General features: G+C 41.8%; 1 protein-coding gene across 8 annotated transcripts in view; it reads left to right on the top strand.

Annotated features, from left to right (window-relative positions):
* The window catches only part of EPN2 (epsin 2), a 56,282-nt gene that overhangs the window by 19,039 nt on the left and 13,571 nt on the right, over nt 1–23,672 (top strand). For 6 of the 8 annotated variants that reach the window (XR_014855044.1, XM_085074390.1, XM_085074392.1 and 3 more), the window contains exon 2: nt 15,557–16,330. Coding sequence is in view for 7 of the 8 variants with exons in the window: in XM_085074390.1 (XP_084930516.1) it covers nt 15,736–16,330 (595 nt within the window). In the remaining variant the exon portion in view is untranslated. Of the gene's footprint in view, nt 1–3,314; nt 3,333–12,307; nt 12,447–15,556; nt 16,331–23,672 lie in introns of those variants that run through there. The other 2 variants (XM_085074391.1, XM_085074389.1) reach the window with 2 other exon arrangements.

Here is a 23,672-nt window from a genome sequence, read left to right as displayed (position 1 = left end):
CTGGGAAATGCCAAAGGCCTAATTTGTTACTTCATCAAAATGCTGATAGCCTCTCTTGATACAGAAATCGGTGTTTTGTTTCTGTGGTTGGTTTTTTTTTTTTTCCTTTAGAGAGAGAGAGAGAGAAATCATTAAATGATAATCAGTTTAGGGGAAATACATTAAAGAGTAGTTATGATGTTCCTGATGTTGCTTTTCTTAGGTCTCGTACGTGGGATGGGGAAATGACTCTGGCTTTTGCTTGGTGTAGAAGAATATAAGTTACTCTGATATCTCTCTTTAATGACTGGTACTCAGGAAGCAACTTCCCAGTCTTCCAGGGCCATATTTGCAGAGCGCTAAACTGTCCCTTGGGATCTTGCTAATAGAAAATGAAATGTGCCTGGTTTGTAGGAACGCCTGTAATGTTCTTTTTCTACTTTGCCTCGCTCTGATCTGTGCAGGGAAAATATCGAAACGTACCAGTATCCTGCTGGCTTAAGTGCTTCAAAGAACAGCAGGTTTTTGTGTGTTTCAGTAGCCTGGCTGCTCATTAAGAAGGCAGGAGACTCCATGGAGGAGAACAACATGGATTGCTGTCCCCTGGAATAAAACCTGCTGGGGCTGATTGTAGGTCTGCTGGCGTTGGTGTGCTCCAGCTTTGGTACTGACTGGGCTGTGCTGAATAATAGACCCTAAAAAGTCCGAGTTAATCGGTTGAGGTGGTTGTTACAGGACTGCTTTCCTGTTCTGCATGGAAAAAGAATTCAGAATGGTTGAGTGTGAGAGAGAATTCAGACTGTGGGCTTCAGGATGGATCTAGAGCTCAGTGGCTGTTGGGTTGAGTGGTGCAGCAGGTAGAAAGCTACAGGATAATTGGTATTCTTTATTTATCATTTTTCAAACAACAGGTTTGTCTCTGGTTTCCAAATTTGGGATTTGCTTGATTTTATGGTGCTGCTCCAAACTATTGATAAAGGCAAAGTAGTTGGATCAGAAAGTTCTGTGGTGTTTTCTGTAGGCAGCTTGTGGTTATAGGTAGAATTTAAGGAGAGTAGCTTAAGTTACCAAGATTGAGTTCTATGTAAATATCTAACAGTGGAGTTTGTATGAATGATGATACTAATTAGAAAATCAGTATAAAAGTACTTTGTGTTTGTTGGTTTCAGTGTCACTGGAGAAGTTTGCAGAATTCAGTTTGTAATTCACTATTATGCCTTTTTATATGGAAATATAACTTCGAGTTACTGTGCTAGCGAGGTGTTTTTCTTCTGTACAGATAATTTGCAGCTCATTTTTTGGTATTGTTACAAACATGGAACTTAAATTGATCTCAGAGCCAATACCCTGTGTTGCATCAATTGTTAATAGTGTGTCTATCTGTTTCCTGTCACCCAGGGCTGTTAACATAAATGCCTCTAACTGGTGCCTCGAGCTTGTGTTCAAGGTCAGGCCTGTGCTGTTCACGCTGCTGTGCCTTGGCTTGCACAATCCAGCCCTTTGCAGGTGGGGAAACAGGAGCTCAGGCACGGACAGGTCCCCACTGGCAGTGGGAGTGCAGCTGGCTCTGCTCTGGGACTGGGTGAAACCAGTCCCAGCCCAGTCCTGGCTGCAGCTCCGCCTTGGAGGCTCCCCTTATCTGTGTTTTATGGTGGAGCTGGCTGGGGGAAGTTTGAAGGAATCTCAAACACAGTCTGTTTTGTTGTCCTGATCCGTACAAGTTGTTTTCAAGGAATGGTTTTCCTTCCACCGTCAGCAGCAGAGCTCCCTGGGCTGCCTCAAGTAATTAGCTGAAATTTGTCCATGAGACCTCTGCAATTTGGTTCCAAACTGTTCCTGCTCCTGCCTTTCCTCCCAGAGCTGCTTTAGCCGTGTTGTCTGCAGTGCCTGAGCCTTGTCATGTCACTGGATAATAAATACTGAATAGTTATGATGTCCAGCAGAGTTTTGGAGGGTGACCCCGGCCAGGAGAAGGCCTGTGTGCTGTTTCTGGTGGCTTTGGACAGACCTGGCTCTTTCAAGCTTTTCTGTTTCTCATAATGCAGCACTCAGTGAACAATACTTGAACAAATTGAGTAATAAATTGTTTTTTTTGAAAGTTCAAAGCTGCTTATTAGTTTAAAACTATGCCACACACCTTAGCTAGAGATGTGTCATGTCCACCCCACAAGATAGAAATCTGAGGTCTCCCTTGCCTTGTTTGCTTTTCACTATTGCAGGAGTTATGGCCAATTTTGGGGGCTGGAGTTTTAAAACTGACTACTTAAAATACATGGTGGAGTCTGGGGGTCATGGCTGCAATTCAGCAGCCAGACACTGATTTAATCTCTCTCCAGTATAACCTCATAGAGATTTCCCTGCCCTTCTGGAGATGTCACTTACGTAATGGAATGGCTTCTAAAATCAACCTGGGAATTTTCATTATTTAAAAGCAGAAAGCCAGGCAGAGCAAGCTCCCTGCTTGTGTTTGTTGGGTTTGAGTTTTGCCACCAAGAAATGCTGCAACACTCATTGTATCCCTGCTGGGGAAAAATACCAGCGCGGGTGAGGAGATACTAATGATGTCTGGGATGTTCTTTCACATTTTTTTCTTTATTCTCCCAAATCATATTAATTTTCAGACTTAACATCAATTTAGTAGTTTCTGAACCTTTGCAAGGGCAATGGTCTTTTCAGAGCTTTGCTAGAACAAAGACATTTTAAGAATCTTAATAGAGAATCGTATAATCTTATTACAACTGCTCCTGTTTAAATCACTTCCTTGTACTTAAATAACAATCTGTCACCAGCTATTTCTTGATTGTAGTTTTTGTCAGTTGCAATTTATCCCCCTCCCTGGTTTGATTGTATTTTTTTTTCCCCCTGATTGTGCAACCCTTAGGTTGGCAAAGCTCCTTCTTTCTCACACAGTTCCTCTGAGTCCACTGGGAGTAATCTCATGAGTAAATTACTCACTGGTGGAAGGGTTGTGCAGTTCACAAGTGAAACCTTTGTGGGACAAACCCCGCTGAAACAACTGATACAGACAGTTCTGATATTCCTCAGGGAGAGACAAAACAAAGTATTTTTAAAGGTAACTTCCTCCCCTGAGATGCCAGCACAAAAGAATCCTTCAAACACATTTCCCTGTAGGTAGGAATTCTTTCCCCAGGAGGTTCCTCAGGTGTGTTGCTGCTTGGCTGAGCAGACCCCAAGCATTCCCCTTCGTTCTGTCGTTCTGATTTTTATTTATTTCTTTCTTTTTAGCCATGAGGATTTCTTCAGCCAAATCTGTTGACCCAATTGCTGCTGAAGCTGCTTTTCTACTGACTTTCAGCTCTGTTTGGACAGGGATGAGGCTTGTGACAACAGCAGTAAGGCAGAGATGTTTGCTCTAACCTATGAAATCAGCCAGAATTGAAGCTCATTAATTAATCCTTATCCTGCAGTTCTGTTCAGAACTGTTTTAACATGCCTGTTCTCTGGTGGATGGTCAAGCACAATGTGCTCTGCCACATGGTGTATGTTGAGGAAAGCACTTGCTATTTGAAAAACAGAACTTTGAGGTTTTTAATTATTCACTTAACTAATTAATCAGGGAAACACTCTCCCATTTTGTGACATTGCTGGAATGTGACTGGTGATGTCTGGTTAGAGATTCCTGATCATGCATTACCCTCAATATTCAGATCCAGGGAGGATCTGGTGCATCTTTAAAATGCCCCTGCCCAGGTATTTAATTATTTGATAAAAACCTCTTTCTCCAATGACTATTTGAAAACATAAAATCACCTCTGTTGTGTTATCTAATGAAATATTTGCCTTCTGAGCCCATCCTGCCTTATTGCAGAGGTTTGATTGCTTCTTGCAGTGTTCTGCTGCTTGCAGTGATTTTTTTTTTTTTTTTCAGTGATGGAATGCTTATTACCTATGAGAAGTGTTACTATATTTTGCTGCTGTTGTTGAGCAGAGTTCGTGAAGTTAAATTTTGTCTACCAATTTAGAAGAGTTTCTCAGAAAGTCAAGATAATGCCTCTGTTGGAATGTTTGTAGATAAACAGCATAGGTGACACTGACTCCTGTTCTTAGTAGTATGCAAATGCAGATGGGAAATCAATATTTAATTCAGTAATTCTTGGAGAATCTCTACAATTTATGTATATTTTTAAGGCTGAGATTTGTACCTGCTGCTCAGAAGAGCAGCATGACTGTCCTTGTGCCCCACTATGATTATGCAGCCCATGTTTTTTCATCCTTTTTCAGCAAAGCAGCTGCTTTCTGAAGATTTTATTGGCACTTGGGTGACTCCTCTGAAAGATATTTATGTTTATATGTTTACTGGTTCTCTTGGGAAGATTTAATAAGGAAGTAAAATACAGGAATGTTTATAATTGGTTTGACTTGGCTTTCAGAATTCTTAGCTTGTAGAGAAGCTGAAGTATAAAAGCTTGACTACAGCAAAATCACTTTCAAACTGGTTTATTGCCGAGAAGCACTGAGGTAAATCATCAAAGGATTTTTAGTCTGCAAAACTGCTTAAGTGTTGTGTTTAAAATTTACAAATCGCTGACCCCTTTGTGAGACACTGAGACAGACTGAAATGTCTGGCTCTTTTTTACGTTTGACTACCTAGTGAATAATCTCCTTTTGCCCAGCCTGCTGCTTTAAACACACTGAATGCTGCCATTGCCATTTTGGTGTCTGTCTGCCAACCAGCAGTGTCTGTGTATATTTAATTTCATAATCATACGACCATAGGATGCCTCCAAGAGTATTTACATCGGCTTGAAAAGCCAGGACGTGTTGTATGGCTGAAGATTTGGAATTTTGGGGAGTGCTCAGCGTGGTGGGAACTCTGCTGAAATGCTGAGGAGTGAGGAGCAGCAGGAGAGTTTTGTAGGTTGTCTTTATTATTCTGTTTTTAATTTGCTTTATGAGGGAGGTTCTGTTGTGCAGGAGGTGGTTTGGATCGAGCAAAGTGTGTGAGGACATCATTCCCTTTGGAGTTTTGAGGGACCTGTTGATCTGGGAATGCCTGGGATCCATGGAATTTCAGTGCTGTTGGCTTTCCAGGTGTGAGTGCAGGAAACACGCTCCAACATCCTGAATGCAGGAACACTTTTGTTATGTGTGCTCTGTGCAAAATTGTGTCTGGATGCCTTGGCTTACAGCCAGGGTTTTAATCCCTTCTTTTTTGTGTCAGCTTGGATAGTGTATATAATACTATAGTGCCTTTTCCTGTCCCTGGAAATGCTGATTTTTAGTTTTATTTTAAGAAGGGTTTTCTTTTTCTTACTCAGAAGAAAAATAAACTTTAAAGGAGGAGACAAGTCTGTGCTGGATTTTTTTTTTTCCCTTTTTGTTTCTTGTAGTTTATGCTTTATAGGACGGCCTGAAATGTGCTGTCAAGGCTTTGTCTCTTGTCTCACAAATTCAAAATTTAGAAATGGGGTGGGGAGGGGTCTAAAGGTAGTTGGAGTGAGAGAAGGGGAGAATTAAAAACACACTCAGTGCCCATAAACGTGTGAAACAGATGTGCCTTTAGATGCCACAAGGCTTATTCTTCTATCCAGCTTGACTAGTCTTTTGTCAAAACTCCTATTTTAACGATTTAAATAAAATACGGTGACTTTGGCGTTTTCTCCTTTCATGGGAAAGCAGAGTAAAAGAGAATTAAGCCCCGCCTGCCACTTCCATGCTAAACAGATGCAAATCAGAGCCCCCTCCCTCCAGTTGCATCTTCTCTCTTTATGGGTTTCATTGTTTTGATGAAAGCTGTTCTGGTGCCAACTCCCAGCCCAGAGGGCAGGTGAGAGGAATTAAAAAAATTCCCGATTCCAGCTCGGTGATTAACATATCTTTTGGAGCTTGTAATGTCATCGTTGCACCACAAAACAAAAGTCGCAGCAGCTTCACAGAGCAGAGGTTTGTCAGCAAGGCAAACATCAAAGTGGCGAGAAAAGAGGAGTTTATTTAAAATGTAGCAGAAAGACTTAAAACATTCGTGCTAACCTATGAGAGCTATTAAAAATTAAAAAAAAAAAAAAAGCCTTTGAAGCCAAGCATTAAAGATTTAATAGTATTAATTGAATTAAGCCGTGGGAGTTGAGGATATGTAGACACATGTGTGAGTGTATGTGTTCTGAGACATCATCTGTGTTAAGGCAGCAGAGGTGCTGAGAGTTGAATTAACTGGGCTTGCTTTATAAGGGCCACCTTAACAAAACCCTCTTTATTCTCGGGGTTAATTAGAGATACCATTAGAACGGAGAGTGTAAACACAAGGAAGGCACTTGCAGAGATGGAAAACTGCAGCCAGGCAGAGCCCACCAGCCTTGGCATCCCTGGGCGAGGCAAAGCAGGCAGAGTAGTTTCCAGTCTACATTTGAGGATAATTTTGTTTATGTCATTAAGGCTGATTTTTTTTTTTTTTTCCCAAGAATGAATTCCTTTTCCTTTGTTATGAGAACAGTAACTTAATACTGTTGTACTCCAGCCACAGGTATGGGCTTTTTTTGGTAGCTAAACTTCCATGTTACTTGATAATTGTTTCTTCTTAAGACTGGCTGATTTTGGTAGCTTTTAGCTTTTCTTATGTATAGAACTTTCACTGTTAAGGAAACTTCTCGCTGGAGGAAGAAGTTTGTCCCTCCATAGCTCTGTAAATAGACAGCAAAATAAAATCACAGTCCAGTGTGTGGCAATAATTACTGCAGTAACCTGGTGTCGAAGGGTTCTTGTTGTTTGTTTTTTTTCTTTGCAAATCTAATACTCAATTTAAAGCTTAACATATTTGCCACATAGATTAAAAAGCAGGGAAAAGCCAAATCCTTGTGTCATTTGTAGAAAGCAAGCACTGAAAGCTCCTTGCAAGCCTGCAGGTGGCTTGGCAAAGGAGGGTGATGTCCAGGGAGAGCAATTCCAGGCAGGATTTGGTGGCTCTGGGAATACTGGTGTGGAGAGGCACCACCAACCCTATGAAGAGGGATACCAGAGCTCAGGGGGATCTCAATATATTCATTTTTCCTTCTTCAGGGAGGTTGTTGCTGGCGGTGTGAGGAGGGTGGTGTGAGCCCTTCCTGCTGCAGATGTAGTTACTAAATGATTCAGCACGGTGCTGTGCCCACGGATTGTAGCAATATTGATGAATTCATTACTGCTCTCTGATGGATGTTAATGGGCTAGAATTTCTTCTGTGCATTTGGACTAGGCGGAAAGCTCTTGAAAAAAAATGAGAAAATGGAGTGGGTGAGTTTTTAAGCCACTTTCGTGTTCTGTTTCTAGATCTTAACGAGAGAATGTTTTTAATGACTTGCATGAAAACAGTGGTCAAAACAATAATCACCAGGCAGAGATAGCAGGCAGCTCTGGGAGGTACAGGGAGGAGCAGTGCTACACAAGGGATATATTGCATTTTGTTTAATATGTCCCAAGCCATAATCAGCTATTTTGGAAACAGAGGTAGGTATTGCCTTTTCCATGTGGATTCCTTAGGAGATACGTGGAGTCCCAAGGACATGAGCAGAGTTGCTGCTTGCAGGGTATGAAAGCAAAGAGGGGAGAACATGTTCTCTGCAAGAGCTGACTGGGAGAAAATGACCTTTAATGATGGAACAGGCACAGATGCTTTTGAGTAACAAGTCTTTGTCATCCTCTTCGAAATGAACAAGGCTGCCTCCCACTCAAATAATTTTCCGTCTAAATATCCAGAATAGATAAAAGAGTAGGTAGAATTTTACTGCTGGAGGATGGATTCAGAAAACTTGAGGAATTGTTATGCTGACAGCTGAAAATTCCTGTGTATCTGCATAGGAGAATGTGGGATTCACTGGCAACTTCAAACCAAATTTTTTTTTTTCCTGATTCCACAAAACCCAAGAAAATAATAATAAAATAACAAACCTTTGCATTGTTGAGCAGGGATGACTCTTATTTGTGCTTGAATGAAGGAATGGGAAAGTTTCAAGTAGCAAAATGAAGCAGAATCCTTACATCAAATGTGCTGATTTTTAAAAAAATCTTTTAGTGATTCACTTCCATCAAAGCTAAACTTAAAATATAGCTCAGAATCAGGAACTGGGGCAGCACAGAAGTTGACCAAAGTGACTTATTTTTATATTATTCAATATTCTTGAATTCTATTTCACGGTAACCAGAATACAGTCTAAATCCAGGTTGCTGGTGACACAGCTGGGACCTCTGCTCTGGAATGCTCCTGCCGAGGTGGTGATCCTGGACATGTTAGACAGGTCTGATAGGAAGAGGGAGAAGAGGTGGGTTGGTTTGGGAAAGGTTTTGGGAACTGTGGTGTGTACAGTATGAAAAGATAGGAGATATGGAGGAGTCAGAGGGAAAGCTGAACATTTAGTGTTGCAGGACAGAGCTAAAATCAGGGTGGGAAAAAGGCAGGGCCAAGATTTTATGAAATTTGTCAATTTAAAGAGTGAAGGACCAGATTTCCTCCTTCTCTGTGGCTGTCTTCAAGATGGAATTGCTGTGTTACTAGGCAGGAAAAGCAGATTTCCCAGAACCCCTGTTGGCATTCCTTCCAGAGTCACCTGCTGAAGCAAGTTGCAAATCTAAACCATCATCTTCAGCTTCACCAGTTCGAGCTTCCCAGGTGCAGCTTTGCCCGGTGAGCTGTAACTGAACACTGCTGTTGAAATGACTGCTACTCCCCTTATTTGGGGTGTTCTTTCAAGTAATTAGAGTGCCCTTGGCACTAATTGGCTGGGTGACGTGAGCTGTGAGCAGCCCCAGCTCTGCTGTTGTCCCCTGGTGTGTGGGATCAGCTCACTGCAGCCATTCATCCTGGGGATCTGCTGTGAGCTGGGCTCAGCTTTCTGAGAATCACATCCTCAGTTCTTCTCTGAGCCTGACTGCTGGGCAGCAAGTCCTGGTGTGAAAGCCTGGGGTTTGGGCAGAACATTCCTGCAGGGAGGATTTTGGGATGTGTGTCCCGCTTTGCAGTTTTACAGCAGGTTGGTCATAGAATGGTTTGGGTTGGAAAGGATCTTAGAGCTCATCCTATTCCACCCCTGCCATGGCAGAGACACCTTCCACATTCCCAGGTTGCTCCATCCCCTGGCCTGGGACACTTCCAGGGATCCAGGGGCAGCCACAGCTTCTCTGGGAATGTGTGCCAGAGCCTCATCACCCTCACAGGGAAGGAAGTCCAACCTCATGGGCAGACATCTCATGTACCTTAATTTCTGAGGGTTAAAACAATCTGATGTTAATGCCATCTGTGATTGTTGAATTAAGACATGGTGTTGACTTTCCAAGATGATTGTGCAAATCTGGTAGCTGTGAGGGAAGGCACTTGAAATTTTATACCATGAATGGACATTGATGGATGTGAGTAGGATATTAAATCAATCTCTGTTTTCTTTGCTGGCTTGTAGTTTGTGCTGGCAGGCAGCACACTTAATTAAACTGAAAAAAATAGCATTTGGATGTATGGACTAATACTTCTTTACATCTTGCACTTCTCCTTGAACAATCCTTTTCCTTAGAAATTCATGTCATAAAATAAAACTATTAATCCTTCAGCTTCTAGCAGTTGTAACATGGAGAGTTAAACTGTTTTTCCCACCTCATCTTTGTCATGGTGAGCATTTGCCTCTGGCCTAGTGAGTGTATTAATGTGGTTTCATGTCTGTGCTGTGTAGGAGGATGGGAGAAACTGCACTGGGTGACGTCTGCTTCATATTAATAAAAGTGCAAAATGAATTTAGTTAATAAAATCATCGGGTAATTTTAAGTAGCAGGTATGTTCCCAAAACACAGTCCCAAAATATGGAGTCTGATACGTGAGCACATGTTTTAAAAATTGCGATTCTGTAGGAAAAAACTGGGGCTTAAAGAAGGGAGCTGACATTTTGTGATCTTGTATTTTTTTTGCAGTCCTTCCTGTGTTCAGGCTGATCTGTGGGAGCCTGAGCAGGTGCCTGTCACCTCAAAAGCAGCTGAAGTGACAAGGCTGGACTTTTCTAATTAGTAATAAATTCCAAGACACATCCTCTGGCAAGAATATTGGATGTCCTCCTCCCTTCCAAAAGGAAAATATGAAGGAAGTGTCTCCTACTTCCCTTAATTCAGTTGAAAATACTGTTCAAGTTTGCTTGTTAAACTGAATTTATTTCAGATTGTTGCCTTTCAGTCAAGGCACACATCGGCTGATTTATTTTTCTACTCAATTTCTGAGAAAACAGACTACATGCTTTCGTTGAAGCAGGTAATCCCCAAGAACAAACTCCTTTGGAGAGTTTGGGGAGGTATTTTGGATTAATTTGCATTTGGAATTTCTGGTTCAGTGCACAAACAGCCTGACCTCCCACTGCTCCGTAATTCTGCAATATTCTGGCGTTCACTGCACACCTGGTAATTGCTGCATGAAGAATAAACTGAGATGTGCCCACAGTGCAGGTGGCACTGAGGGTGACACTTGACCTGGCCGTGGCAGGAGCAATGTGTTATTTTTAAAGAGCTGTTGTCAAAGCTCGTAATCCTAAAATTAGATCGCGGTGCAGGTCGGATTTGGGTCGTTAGTGGTGATCTGCAGCTCTGACAGAGCTATTCCCTCTCCAGCCCTTCAGAGCACATTTGCAGCCATCCTGTCCATAATTTCCAGCTGCAAAGGCGAATGGAGCTGTGGGTGACAAAGCCCCAGTGCCTCTGGGGTGGCAGATCCCAAAAAAACGTGGCCAGGTGGTGCTGCTGTTAGAGATTTGCTCCTCACCTCCCTTCCCATGCACTCAGAGAAAGGAGCTCCACATGGAGCTCAAATCCTGGGAATTTCAGGAGATGAGATGTAAGAAAAGCTTGTATGGAGAAAACTGAACCAGATTTATGGCCAGAAATCTCTTTTATGGCTAAAAGTCCCTTCAAGCTGGAGTTACTTTCCTCCTGTGAGGCTGAGACTGGACTGTAAAACCAGTGCAGAATCTAACCTTGGCACTCATGAATATGCATAAATGTGAAGGAGAATTATCTTCCAGCATTAACTCTTTAAATAAAGAAATAATTTGGCCACCTGCTGTCTGTGAAAGCTGACCTTGTTCTCTCATTTGTAAAAGGGAGTGGAAAGCTTCCAAAACTCTGAATTTTGAACCATTTCCTCTGCTCAGAAATTACACAGAAGAAGACAAGCATTTAAGCTGTGAAAAATGGAAATTAAACCTTTCCTCTGGAGTTAACCCCGTTCTCCAAACCCTTTGCCAATCTGTATTTGTAACTCGTTTCCTAAAGGATTTTGAAGGTTGAGGAAGGGCATTGATGGGAATTTCAGGGTCTTCATTTTGCTGTTTTATTCCCATGAATTGCTGTTTTCTCCGCTGTACAATAGCGAAAGAGAGCTAATAAGTGTTCTGCTTGTTGGCTTTTATGTCTAGTGCCAAGTGTCTTCTCTTTTCTTAGTCCTCTCCTCCAAGTGGCCACGATGCACAGTTGTCCCTTTTCCTGTTTGGTTTTGGGAACAGTGTTTGGATTGCAGTTGAATATTGTATCATAGGCAGGGTAATGATACCCTCTGGTCAGCCAGTTGTTCTCTGAGAATTATTTACGAAGAGAGGGAAAAAAAAATCTGAAAGAGAATTAGTTAGGTTTGAAAATCTGTCTAGCAGTGTGGATTTAATATAAGAAAAATGCTTTTTTTCTGCATTATATTCCTGATTTTTATAGAAAGGTTTGTGCTTGGTTTTTGTATCCTGGAATACAGGTCCCTGAGGATCATTCCAGCCTGATAGCAAATCTCTGGGTATCTGGGTGTATTCCCACCTGAGAGGTGAGGCAGTAATGCAGGGATATTTTTATGTAGATTGATTTTTTTTTTTAAATTTAAATTGATATTTTTATGTAGACGTCTGTAGTTTCAGATCACAGATTGACTGAATTAATAACTATTTTCAAAACCTCACTTTTCATGCACGTGACTTACAGTAAATGTCTAATCTAAGGATATATCTTGTCTGTAATACTGTTAATTAAAATTTTATGCAAATGTCTGGTGAACTCCTCATGTTTAATGTTAATTTTCACACTTGATATTAAAGGCTTTTCATATATATTTCCGGTGCATGCTTAGCTGGGCTGTGTGGATATTTACCTTCAGGCTGATATGAAGGGCATTTTATCAGTGCAGACAAATCCTGCTTGGAGTTTTACATTCCAGAGGTGTGAATGGATTCTGCTGAAAGCCTGTCCATAGGTGGATTTGTGGGGCTGTTTTTTTGAACTGAATTTGTGAAGGACTTCGTGGCTTGGCTTTGGTTTTGTGTTAGTCTCAGCAAGTTGAAGATGTTTCCTCATGCAGATTCCATTCAGTGAGTTAAATCTCTTGTGAGGAAGATGAGAAGTTCAGTCAAGAATTCCTTCTGTCTGCGTGTTGTGTGTAGAAAATAATCAGAGTTCATTATTTGTGCAATGAAACTGTTGGAACAGGGAAGAGGAATTGGGGAGTTTCCCTCAAGGTTACCTTGATAACACAGGTAAGCTTCTCCTTCTTGTCCTAAGATCTGTTTGCTTTGCCATTTGAAGATGTCAAGATACCTAAAAATGAGAGATAACAAAGAAAATGAGGAAGGCTCACCAAGACTAAACCATTTAACCTTTCACAGAAACCTGCTCAAGCCTTTTTCCTGCTAACCAGAAACAGCAGCTTTAATCAACTGCTCTCAGTTTCTGCTTTCTTTGCAACTCGGCTGTTAAAAACGCAAACTCACATTTTTGCTGGAGTTGCAAATGCATTGTGCTTCCTTGTGGTTTGTTGTGAGAAGTTAATTCACCGAGGTCTCTGGAAAAAAAAAAAATCTAAATTTTCTCTGTAAGAATTCGATCATGTGTTACAAACGGTTCCTCACTTTTATGTAGTTCAGGGTGTTTGGCTTTTTGATCTTTTTAATGCTAAAAGAGGCTGTTGTGGTGCTTCAAGGGTTGGAATAATCAAGGAAAAGGCTTCCACTGAGTGTGTCAGGCAGGTACCAAAGGCTTACAGGGCTCTTGGTGAGGGTCAATCCTACTGCCAAGGTAAGACCTTGAATATTGGTATAACTGCACTGGGGAGGAGAGCAGCAGCTCCATCAGCTTTCCATCCTGTCATCCTTTGGCTGTTTAATATGAGCTTTAGAATGAGTTGTTTTTTATGAGTTATGAGTAGAGTAAGATGAAAACATGTCCATCAAGAAAAGGAAAAAACAAACCTTAATGTGCCTCTCATTAAAGGCCTTTGTTTCCAGGGCTTGAAGATATGAAAGTGAAGAATCACTCGGCATTGATGGATTGATGGGTTTTGAGTCTATTACGGGACAACAAGTGAAATATTTAATTTTCTGAGAGTGTAAATTGCTGGTTTCTCTTCATTCAGCGTGCATTTAATCAGCTCCAAAAGTCACCCAGCGTTGGGTTGTTCTTACTTTTTTCTTGCAATCTTCTGTGTATTTTCCCTGTGCTGTTCTGTAAAAATGGCTGGATTTGGTGCAAGGGAGTGAAGGGGGAAGCAGTCTTGTGTTGTGAGGGTCATTAATTCTTCAGGGATTTACATGTGAGGTATTAAAAGGAATTTTTCAAAAGCTTGTGAAGTTGCAAAGTAATAAAACTTTTCTTTGCTTGGGGAAATACACCCAGGTGAGGCACTTGCTCCTATAGTGTACTTGTAAAAATATTGTGGGAAGGCCTCTCCTCCCTGGCCTTGAAAGAAATAAAACTCTCATAAGGCAAGAATGTTTTTCATAGATTTGCAGTGGGTTAGAAGACAGGAAATGGGGTTAGGAGTAAATGGTTGGTTCTCACAGGGAAGGGCTCTTCCCAGCCAAGTGTCCTGCCAGAGATCAGTGCTCTTGCAAATTCTCCCTTTTGCAGATTATCCCTAAATGGTAAGGTGGCTGAATGGAAGCAAATTGGTCAAATTTGAAATTAATAATGAATTGAAAGGAATGATGAAAGATTGAGACCTGCTGAGGGATAAAGTGGCAGATGAAATGCACAGGGAGAAGAAATGTGCGGTAGAAGTACAACTCCCAGGAGTCACGTGGAATTCTAGGAAGTATTTGATAAATGGGAAGTGCTAAGCAGTAAATGACCATGTTGTGATACAAACTGTTGTTGCTGCCAAAATCTGAAATGCAGAGTGCTTGGAACTGTGTGTATTCCAAGAAACGGGAGTGTAATCCGTGCAGGGAAAGACCACAGGGATGATGGAGATATGGAGAAGCTCCTAAGTAGCCTGAATTTCAGGAGACCTTGGCTCAGAAGGAGTTGGCCAATTCCTCTAAAACCATGAGGGACATAAACAAGCCCGAGGTGATGTGTTCTTTTACCTGAAGTTTAGTGTTGGTATCAAAATTAATTTCCAATCGTGTCGCAAAAGATTTTTATTCTGCCAAAATCAGCTCCAGTGGAAGAAGATAAAATAACTCATTAGGGGTGTTCATTGGTAATTTAACCTGCCCAGAAAGGTTTCCAAGGAAGGGAATATGTCTTTATGCTAGAAAAAGCAATTATTAGACCTGTGATGACACTGAATTCTGCTTTCATTCCAAACGGCACTGTAGTAATTTGAAGAATGGTAACAATGCCAGGCTTGAGGTCTGTGCTTTCCCTGTCTGCAGTGTCTCTGTCAGGGATGGGGCTGGTTTGTTGGAGTGTTTGGAGGAACATTATTAAAGGACATCTGGAACGGGATCTCTGTGAATGTGGCAAGTTCAGTTCCCGAGTCTCTGCTCGGTGTTTGTGCAACTGGTGACTCTCAGGGCTGTTCTGTGTTAGTGTAATGGTAAATCTGCCAGTTTGCTCAAGTAATTTATTCCAAAGCTTAATAGGCCTCTGTTTACTTGAAACAGTGACCTTAACTAAAGAACTGACACAGCTTTCAAGCTCCACAGCTTGTCCTTGGCTTTTCTTGCCAATCATTTTGCCTTTACAGTTCCATTCTCAAACAATTAAAAATTCTTCTGTGCTGTGAGAAAGACACACAGAGCAGAAACCGTGGGTCTGATGAGTGTTGTCAAATGTACAAAGTAAATGCATTTGGGGGAAAAAAAATATTCCTTCTAATCTGCTTATCATGAAAGGTCACCTTGAGTTGGAGTATGTTGGGCCACAGGATCTCTGCCCTGAGAGTGAAAGTACTTTAAACTTTTCCAGGGTTTCAGAAATTGCTTGGTTGATATTTTTAGGAAGTTTGCTCATTCTCTCTGGATGCAGATTCCTACTGTTTGTTAGAGGGAAGCAAGTGGCTGCTGAACATGGAATTTCTCATGTGGTTTCATCTGAGCTCTGTAATTTCTGTAATTAAAAATTCGAGCTAGGTTCTGCTTTGGAAACTTAAGTCTCCAGGTTGGACTTTGTTTCTGGTTTGCTTTTAAAATCTTGCCTTTTGTATCAGCACATGATTGTCTTCCTGCTTTTGTTCTGCTCAACACTTCAGGTTTTTAATCTTCAATGTTTAAGCAGACTCGTGAGAAGAGCAGGTTGTTTTCAAAATCAGAAGAAATTCAAGGAGAAAAAAATTATTCGAGGCGAATTTCTCCCAAGTGTGTGCGGCTTGCTGGCAGGAACAATCAGACCCAACTAACCTGCTTTGTTTTCTTCCCTCACTCAGGTCATGATTTTCATTTTCTCGTGTCATTCTCTTGAGGAGAGGAAATGATTGTAGTGGAACGTGTTACAAATAAGCCATTGCTACGGAGCCTTCGCAGTTCAGAAACGTTCCTGGAAGAGCAAATTTAGCCCTTTGCTGTTTGTGTTCTGGAATCTGTCTCGGTAAAAAGGGAAATAAAAATGACGACTTCGTCTATCAGACGGCAGATGAAGAACATTGTGAACAATTACTCAGAGGCCGAAATAAAAGTTCGGGAAGCGACCTCGAATGACCCCTGGGGTCCTTCCAGTTCCTTGATGACTGAAATAGCAGACCTGACCTACAATGTTGTGGCCTTTTCTGAAATTATGAGCATGATCTGGAAACGACTGAACGACCACGGCAAGAACTGGCGACACGTGTACAAGGCCCTGACTCTCTTAGATTACCTGATTAAAACTGGCTCCGAGAGGGTGGCCCAGCAGTGTAAAGAGAATATTTTTGCTATCCAGACGTTGAAAGATTTTCAGTACATTGATCGAGATGGGAAGGACCAGGGCATCAACGTGAGGGAGAAATCCAAGCAGCTGGTGTCCCTTCTGAAGGACGACGAGCGCCTCAAGACAGAGAGGGCCCAAGCCCTGAAGACCAAAGAACGCATGGCTCAGGTGGCCACTGGGGTGGGCAGCAACCAGATCACCTTTGGCCGAGGCTCCAGTCAGCCCAACCTTTCCACCAGCTACTCAGAGCAGGAGTATGGCAAGTCTGGAGGATCCCCAGCATCCTACCATGGCTGTAAGTACAGCAAACACATAAAAAAATGTTCTTCCTTTTCTTTCGAGAGTTGCTGCTGGGGGTGAGAGGGAATGGTGCCTTTGGGAGAGTGGAAATGCTGCCTGCAAGGGGCTGGGATCTGGGGTCTCTGTGGGTCTGGGATCTCTGTGGTTCTGGGATCTCTCTCTGTGGATCTGCTCCATGGCATCGATGTCTCTCAGATGCCTGGGTTAAATATTTGCTTTGGAGAGGATGTGTGTGTAGTGCTGGAAATCGATTGGAAAAGCACTTGTTTACTGTCAGCTCCCAGAGGTAGCATTGCCAAGCTGCTTTTGTGAACGTGTTCCAGTATTTGATGTGATGGGGAGGATGTGAAGGGGGTTTTCTTTTCCTGGTTTTAAAAGCAGTGCTTGAAAATGTGTTGTTTTTGTTAAGGATGGAGCCATAGGATGATTTGGGTTGGGATGGACCTTAAAGCTCAGGGGCTTCCACATTCCTAGGTTTATCCAAGCCCTGTCCAACCTGAGCTTGGATGAAGAATAAATAAGAAATACAGAATATTTCCTGAATCATTTTGCTACTTTATGCTGCTTCTATTGTACTTTGGCAACAATGCTGCTGCTTGATTTCCTTTATTGCTTACTCAGCAGTTCTTGGAGGAGGAATGCTTTGAATCTGTGTGTATTTAAATATTTATACTCTCAGGATTTGATGGGTGAGAGTCTGTGCTAAATACTATACTTCATTCTTAAAAAATTAATGCAGTGATGTGGGAAGAGCAAATTCTTTCCACCACTGCTTGGGGGGAGACTCCCTGTCATGTTAGGAAGAGGCCTGATTTGGCACTAAATCCTCCTTAATGTAAGTAATGATCTGATGAAAGCTGCTTTGGCTGGAATGTCAGTGGTTGTGGTCTAATTCTGAAGGAAAATCTTTTTTTTAAATGAATGTTTAGAGTGTGTGGAGGGCTGTCACTGAGCCAGGGTGGAGGAAACGTTGAGCACCAGTTTTAAGAATCTGAAGTTTGTCATGTCTTGAGTCCCAAAGTGGTTCTTAAATCATAAATCCACGAGTGAGTGGGGTCAGCCCTGCTGACATTTGCAGACACTTTGTGTGGAAGGCAAGAGGAGAGAGCAAGAAAATCAAACCAGGATGGAAAATGGAGAACAGCTCTGTCTGTTTAAAGCTATGGAGATAAGCAGGGAAAAAAAAACAACTTTATTTCCAGAATGAAATAATTTTAGAATACAGGGTACAAAAAATGGGAGTGAAGGTTTGCAGGTATGAGAATTTTTGATCTTGTCTTTTAATTAGCAGTAGGATAACAAACATCTTAGTTTTTCTGTAATAATCACATTTCTGTATGTTTGTATTTTCTATATGGATGTAATTTTTCTATAATAACCACACTTGAGCACTTTGAATTTTAAAGAAAAACTTGCATATTGTTACCTCAATAATAACATTTTTCCCTTTCAAATCTGTAAATTATTGTTGACAACAACAAAAAAATTCTGAATTTAGAGGTAGATTGAATACTATTTTTAACTCTGGCTAATGGGCTGAAAGAAGTGACTGAGGCACGCTGAGCACACCTTGGGTTCCACAGGGTTATTTCTTCACCCTCCCAACTTTAATTAATGCCTGGAACTATTGTTTGGCATCCTAAATGCTACCAGAGGCTCCAAACTATTCCTCACAGCAGGACTGAGCAATGCAGGGCGTGTTCCTGAATTCTTCCTCGGATGCTTTAGGAATTTTGATGGGAGAAGCAGCAAGTTTGGCTGTTCTCTCAGTATTCCAAAATGTGGATTTTCCTGGCTTCTCCCACTTCCCACTGTGGCAGGATTGCTTTGGAGGTGATGAGTCCTTCAGCTTTTTTTTCACCCCATAAAAAACTTTAGAAATCTCAGGCTTTTTTTTTTTACCTCCTCTCAGTTCTTCCTCTGTTCCAACTCTCCTGGACCTTTTTCACTGTGGATCAGCAAAAATACAGGTGGCACTTTGTGTATTTTGAGGTTTTTAATATGTTTCTTATCTGCTTTAATTGAGTAGAGCAAAGCAAACCAGCACCTTGCAGAGCAGCTGTGCTAAGTCCTTCTGATACTGGGGAACTGTGAAGAGCTTTAGCCCAGGAAACAAGGAAGGAGTTTCATTAAAATCCAGACATTTAATCTGTTACATAAATGTAGGGTTATTCTTGTGCCTGCTAAATTTGATGGAAAAGATGTTTTTCATTATTGAAAGTGAAAGGGATTGTATCCATCCTGTGTTCTTTTTTTTTTTTTTTTTTTAATTATACCCTTCTTTTGTGCTGAAAATATGGAATCAGGCAAAAAAAAAATCTGTAAAAGGAATTAAGTTATGCTTCACTCCTGGGAAATACTCCCCTCAGAACATCCCTAAGATGCAATTGCTGCTGTGTATATTCTGGCAGAATTCTCTTTCATTCCTCTGAGCCTTTGAAGAGGAGATCAGAGACATTTAGATTTACCATCTACAGCATGAGATTTGCCTCTTCAAAATGTCCATCCACCCTCTTTGCTAAGTGTTTAGCATGCCTTCTTACCAGGCAAATAGAAATAAAATTTGGGAGAGTGGAAGAGCCTTTTTGCCAACATCACTGAAGGAAATCTTTCATCCCTCAGTGGTTTGCTAGCAGCACATTTTACTCCTTTTCCTTCTCCACATGATGGTTGGGGGTTGCAGAATTCATTCCCCTTGCTTGAAGAATTTATGTTGGGTTATAAAATCTCATTTTTAATGCTTTCTTGTGGCAGTAAGAGCTGAAGGAGATTGGTAGTTCCTCCAGGACAGCTCACTAGGGGAACAGGAACTTCCAGTGGATGCTGACTTGGGCATGAGGGATCTCTCCCCTCTCCTCTCAGTGACTAAAAATGCAATTTTAAGTCAGTGAAGCCTTTTTGGGTCAATTTGTTGGGAATATTGAATCAGCTGCACTGCACAGGCAGCACTGGCTGAACACTGCTCAAACTCCTGCTCTTCTCCAGCTTCCCAACCATTGGCTTTTTACTCCATGTTGAGCCAGAAGGAGTTGCTGGTCTTTGTACTCCAGATTTATCCTTTGTGACAAAATAAAAGCAATATTGATACCCTGTGTAGTGTATATTCAGGGTGGAAAAGGATCTCTTGACTGATGTCCAATCATCCCTCACTGCTGCAGGCAAATAAGGATATTTTTCCCCGTTTCCTAGTGAATATTTTCATTTCATCTCAAAAAATCCTTTAGAAACTGTGCAAAATGAAATGGTGAAACTTGATAGTTTTTAGTAAAATCCATTCCCCCAAAGCTTTGCCATAATGACTTTGTTGGCCCTGAAGATCTCTGTGCTTGGTTAATTCCAGGGAATACATTATGGCATGTGAATTGTGAAAGTATTTGTTGTTTTTTTTTCTTCTACCCAGTCTCATAACCTGTCAATGGAAGCCAATAGATATACTCAAAAAATAAAAATAAAGCTCCTCCCAATCTCCATCTTGTCAGCAATTTCTGACATATTGAGAACAATTAGTTTTATCTTCCCTCTTTAAACCAGGCACAATTAATACTCACATTAGGAGCTGTTAAACATTACGTGACAAAATGCATAATTTTGATTAATTTTGGAAAACGTGCAAATTCTGTGGAGTTGCATCAAATCTGACACCAGGTTTTATTTCACCTTAAGGGAACATTCTCGTGTGGTGCTGAAACTAAAATTGCTGGGGAGAGGAAGGGATATAAATTGGATATTTGAAATCTTTGGGAGCAATAGTCCTAACCTGCCTTTGGGTCTAAATAATTGGGTTTTTGCCTGACATTTGTCACCCACTTTTGAAAACTTCAGCCTCTTGTTCCTGGCCTTGTTTCATTTCCAGCTGCCAGTGACCACTTAAATAGGATTCTGGATTTATGGCTGCACGGGGAAAAGTAGGATATTCTTAATATAGACCTCTTAAGCCTGAGCTGGGCTGCTGCTTCCAGCCTGGCAAACACTGGTCATGTTTTAAAACCAAGTTTACTGAGGCCACGCTTTTTAAGAGATCCAATCCTGTGCTGCCCAGCCCCGGTGTTATTTTGGGTTGTGCACACATCCTTCCCTTTGTCCCTGTGCTCCAGGAGGGTTTGGGAAGCAGGAATGGGATGGATGTCCTGATTTTGGTGACACAGACAGCTCGGTGTGACCTGATTTCAGCAGCACTGCCCAAGGTGGGCTCAGAGCCTGCTGGAGAGGAGATGCTCAAGGATGCACTGGAAGGGGATTTTAGGGATTTTGGGAAATGCCAAGTCTTTAACCTGAACCTATAAAAATTCTGGGAGCAATTTGCTGTAGCTGAATTAATGAGTTTTAGTATTTCCAGTGATTATTCACATTGTCTCATTATTTAAAACCAGTTTTGTGAAGCCTCAGCAAGTCTGTGTTCACTCATCTGTTTCAGTTTTGTCTCCCCTTTTGCTTGGAGTAGGAAAAAAATCAGAGGAATTGCTGGTTTGGGTTTGACACAATAGGAAATGTGTAGAATCCCAGAATGGTTTGGGTTGGAAGGGACCTTAAAGCTCATCTTGTCCCAGAAGGCAGAGACACCTTCTGCTATCCCAGGTTGCTCTAGGAATATTCCAGGGCAGCCACAGCTTCTCTGGGCACCCTGTTCCATTTGGAATGCTCCTATTTTTAAAGCTTTTTATGCTGTTTTTTTTTAAATTTAATTTAATAATCTGTTCTGCATCTCTGCAGGTTGGAACACATCTTAGTGAGGGAATATATGGAATATCACCCAGCAGGGACTCTGGCTGAACAGTGTGGAGAATTCCCGTAGTCTGAGGTGTTGAAGGAACGTGGCAGACTCCTGTCAGATGTCATTTGACAGCTTGATTAAATCCTCTCATCATCATCCATTTGTTTTCCTGGTGCTGAGAGTGAAGGTGGGAGGTGCCACTGGTGCATCCAGACTCCTGTAGTGACACTGAATTACCCAACTGTGTCCATTCAGGGATCACCCGAGGGGAAAATCCTCCCAACAAAACAAACCTTTAAGGATCTGTTGAGTGGGAAAGGAATTTCAGAAGTTCTCAGTCTGCTCAGTGCAGTCAGAATCCTGCAGGAAGGCTGAGCAGCTCCACCTGCTCACGTTCATGGGTATTATCAACTCTCTCCTTGTACCTGTAAGATTTCTTAATTCCCAAGGGAAGGGTGGATTGCACAATTCCTTCTAGATTAAGCGGTTTGCACTTGCCTTTCCATCTTTTCAGAGGCCGGATTGGCTTTTTAAAATTATCCCATCTTTATTTGAGTGGTCTTTCACTGGAAGGCTGACAGATGGGATCTCTGCTTGCTTCCCAAGGGAATTGCTGTTGGTTTCTGAGTCCTTACCTTGACATTATTTTAATTTTTCAAGTCATTTTTGGGGTTTTGTCCACCTTTGTAGGTTCACTGATTTGAGTGAGGAAGCAGCTTTTCTTTCTGAACAAATGTGACTGAGAGCTGAATTCTGTTCTTCAGAATTCCACCTGGCAAATTAGAAAGCCTGACACTAAAGTAAAAAACCCAGAAATAACAAAACCAGCCCCAAAACCCAAGCACAAGCTTCTGAATGAAAACACAGAGTCTGATTTTTATTATTAATGCAGCCTCTGCTCTCTGTGTCCTGTATTTCACTTTCTCTCAGCCAGATCTATAGCCAGCTACAGAGGCCTTTTAATAGAGCCAAAATATAGGAAATTATCAATAGATGTGTCTGCAAGATTCAGAGCCTGGCCCAGGCACAGATGGAGGAGCAGAATCCTGCTTTAGTGATTAACTGAGGCTGCAGATGATTTCCTTGCCCAGCAGCCTGCCTGCTGCTCCCTGTGGGATCAGATTCCCCCCAATTTTCTCCTGGGAAGCCTGGAGGGACTGGGATCTCCAAATTCCCAACAAAGCAGGGCTCAGCAGGTCAGAATTGATCTATTGAGTGGCATCTTACATAAACATCTGAGTTAACTGTCATGTGCTGGGGGATAAGGGATGCTTTGTGTGGCAGGGATCCTGTTACTGAGGCAATAACCTTTCTGCTGGATCCTGGGAATTCAAACCTTAGTGCAGGATGAGGCCCCTGTGGTGGTTATAAGACTGCAGGAATTTCAGCTGAAACTTGTCAGGTTACTCCCAAGAACAGTGTTTTGAATTTCCCTTAATCCTTTTATTAAAAAAAAAATGTGCTGGCAGCTCTTTAATGTAGATGGTTTTATAACACTGCAGAGGTTTACATGGAAAATAGCAACATTCCTATAGTTTGTTTTTTTAATGAGGCCCAAGGAAGAACTTCAAATGGACATTTCCCCCCTTTTTTTTAAAGCAAAAAGGAGCTTGAAATACCTTTTGGAGTTAATGAAACCAAGTAGAACGAATTGCTGGAAAGCCTAAAAGTGAAAAGGAATAATCTGTGTCTGTGTGACCCCAAATTGTCCATGTGGGGATCCCAGAGCTGCTGGCTGTTGGGATCTGCTGGGAGCTGTGAGCTCATGGAGCTTCCTGCCAAAGCCCAGCCAGCCCTGCCCGTGCACAGCTGGGGCTGGAGAGCCAGGGAAAGGCTTGGAGTGGAATGCAATCCCTGCTCCTTCCAGCTTTTCCAGGCAGGAATGCAACTGGGCAGCGTGTCCAGCAAGTCCTTTGTGTGGAAATGGGAGGAAAAGCAGTGGAATTGAACCCATTTTGCGTTGTTTTAACAATGTCATTCTGCCATCAGGTTCTTGGTGTGGAATGCAGTAATGTCAGCAGAGATAGAAAAGCTGGGATGCAGGAAATGCAGGAAATCCCATTTTCTCCCCCCAGTTAAAAACCCAGCAGACCAGAAGGTTCCTCCCTGCTCATAGTCCAGGTGCCATCTGTTCTCAGGTGACTCTGCTGGTGTCCCATTTGTCCCAGGCTCTGTTTTTAAACCAGTTATGACTCTTTCCTTCTCTAATCCCTGCTGGAAAACTGCTCTTCTCCATCTGTATCTCAAATCTATCCATGGCCAATTTATACCATTAATTCTTGCCCCCTTATCTGAAATAGCTTTTCTCTCTCTGGTATTTGCAAGCCTGATGTATTTAACAGCCATAAACTGCTCAGTCTTCTTCTGGCAAAGAAAACATTCTCTGGGCTCCAAAGGGAAGTGTTTCCACCTCCATTCTGGTTTAAAATCATCCATCTTGGATTGGAATGAGTAGAATTAGTGCTAATTTATTACCTGTATTAGGTGAGTGGCTGGGAATTATCGCTTGCTTTAATCATCATATTTTGAATGTAATATATTGGAGAGCCCGACAGTGACTGTTGGAGCAGAGAGGGCTCATCAACCAGGCTAAATTCAATTATTTTATATGAGAAAGTTTGAAAAA

Source organism: Lichenostomus cassidix, chromosome 14, assembly GCF_008360975.1.
Source record: "Lichenostomus cassidix isolate B80296 chromosome 14, HeHo_3.0, whole genome shotgun sequence".
Taxonomy (NCBI): Eukaryota; Metazoa; Chordata; class Aves; order Passeriformes; family Meliphagidae; genus Lichenostomus; species Lichenostomus cassidix.
This window is presented reverse-complemented; position numbering and strand designations above follow the sequence as displayed.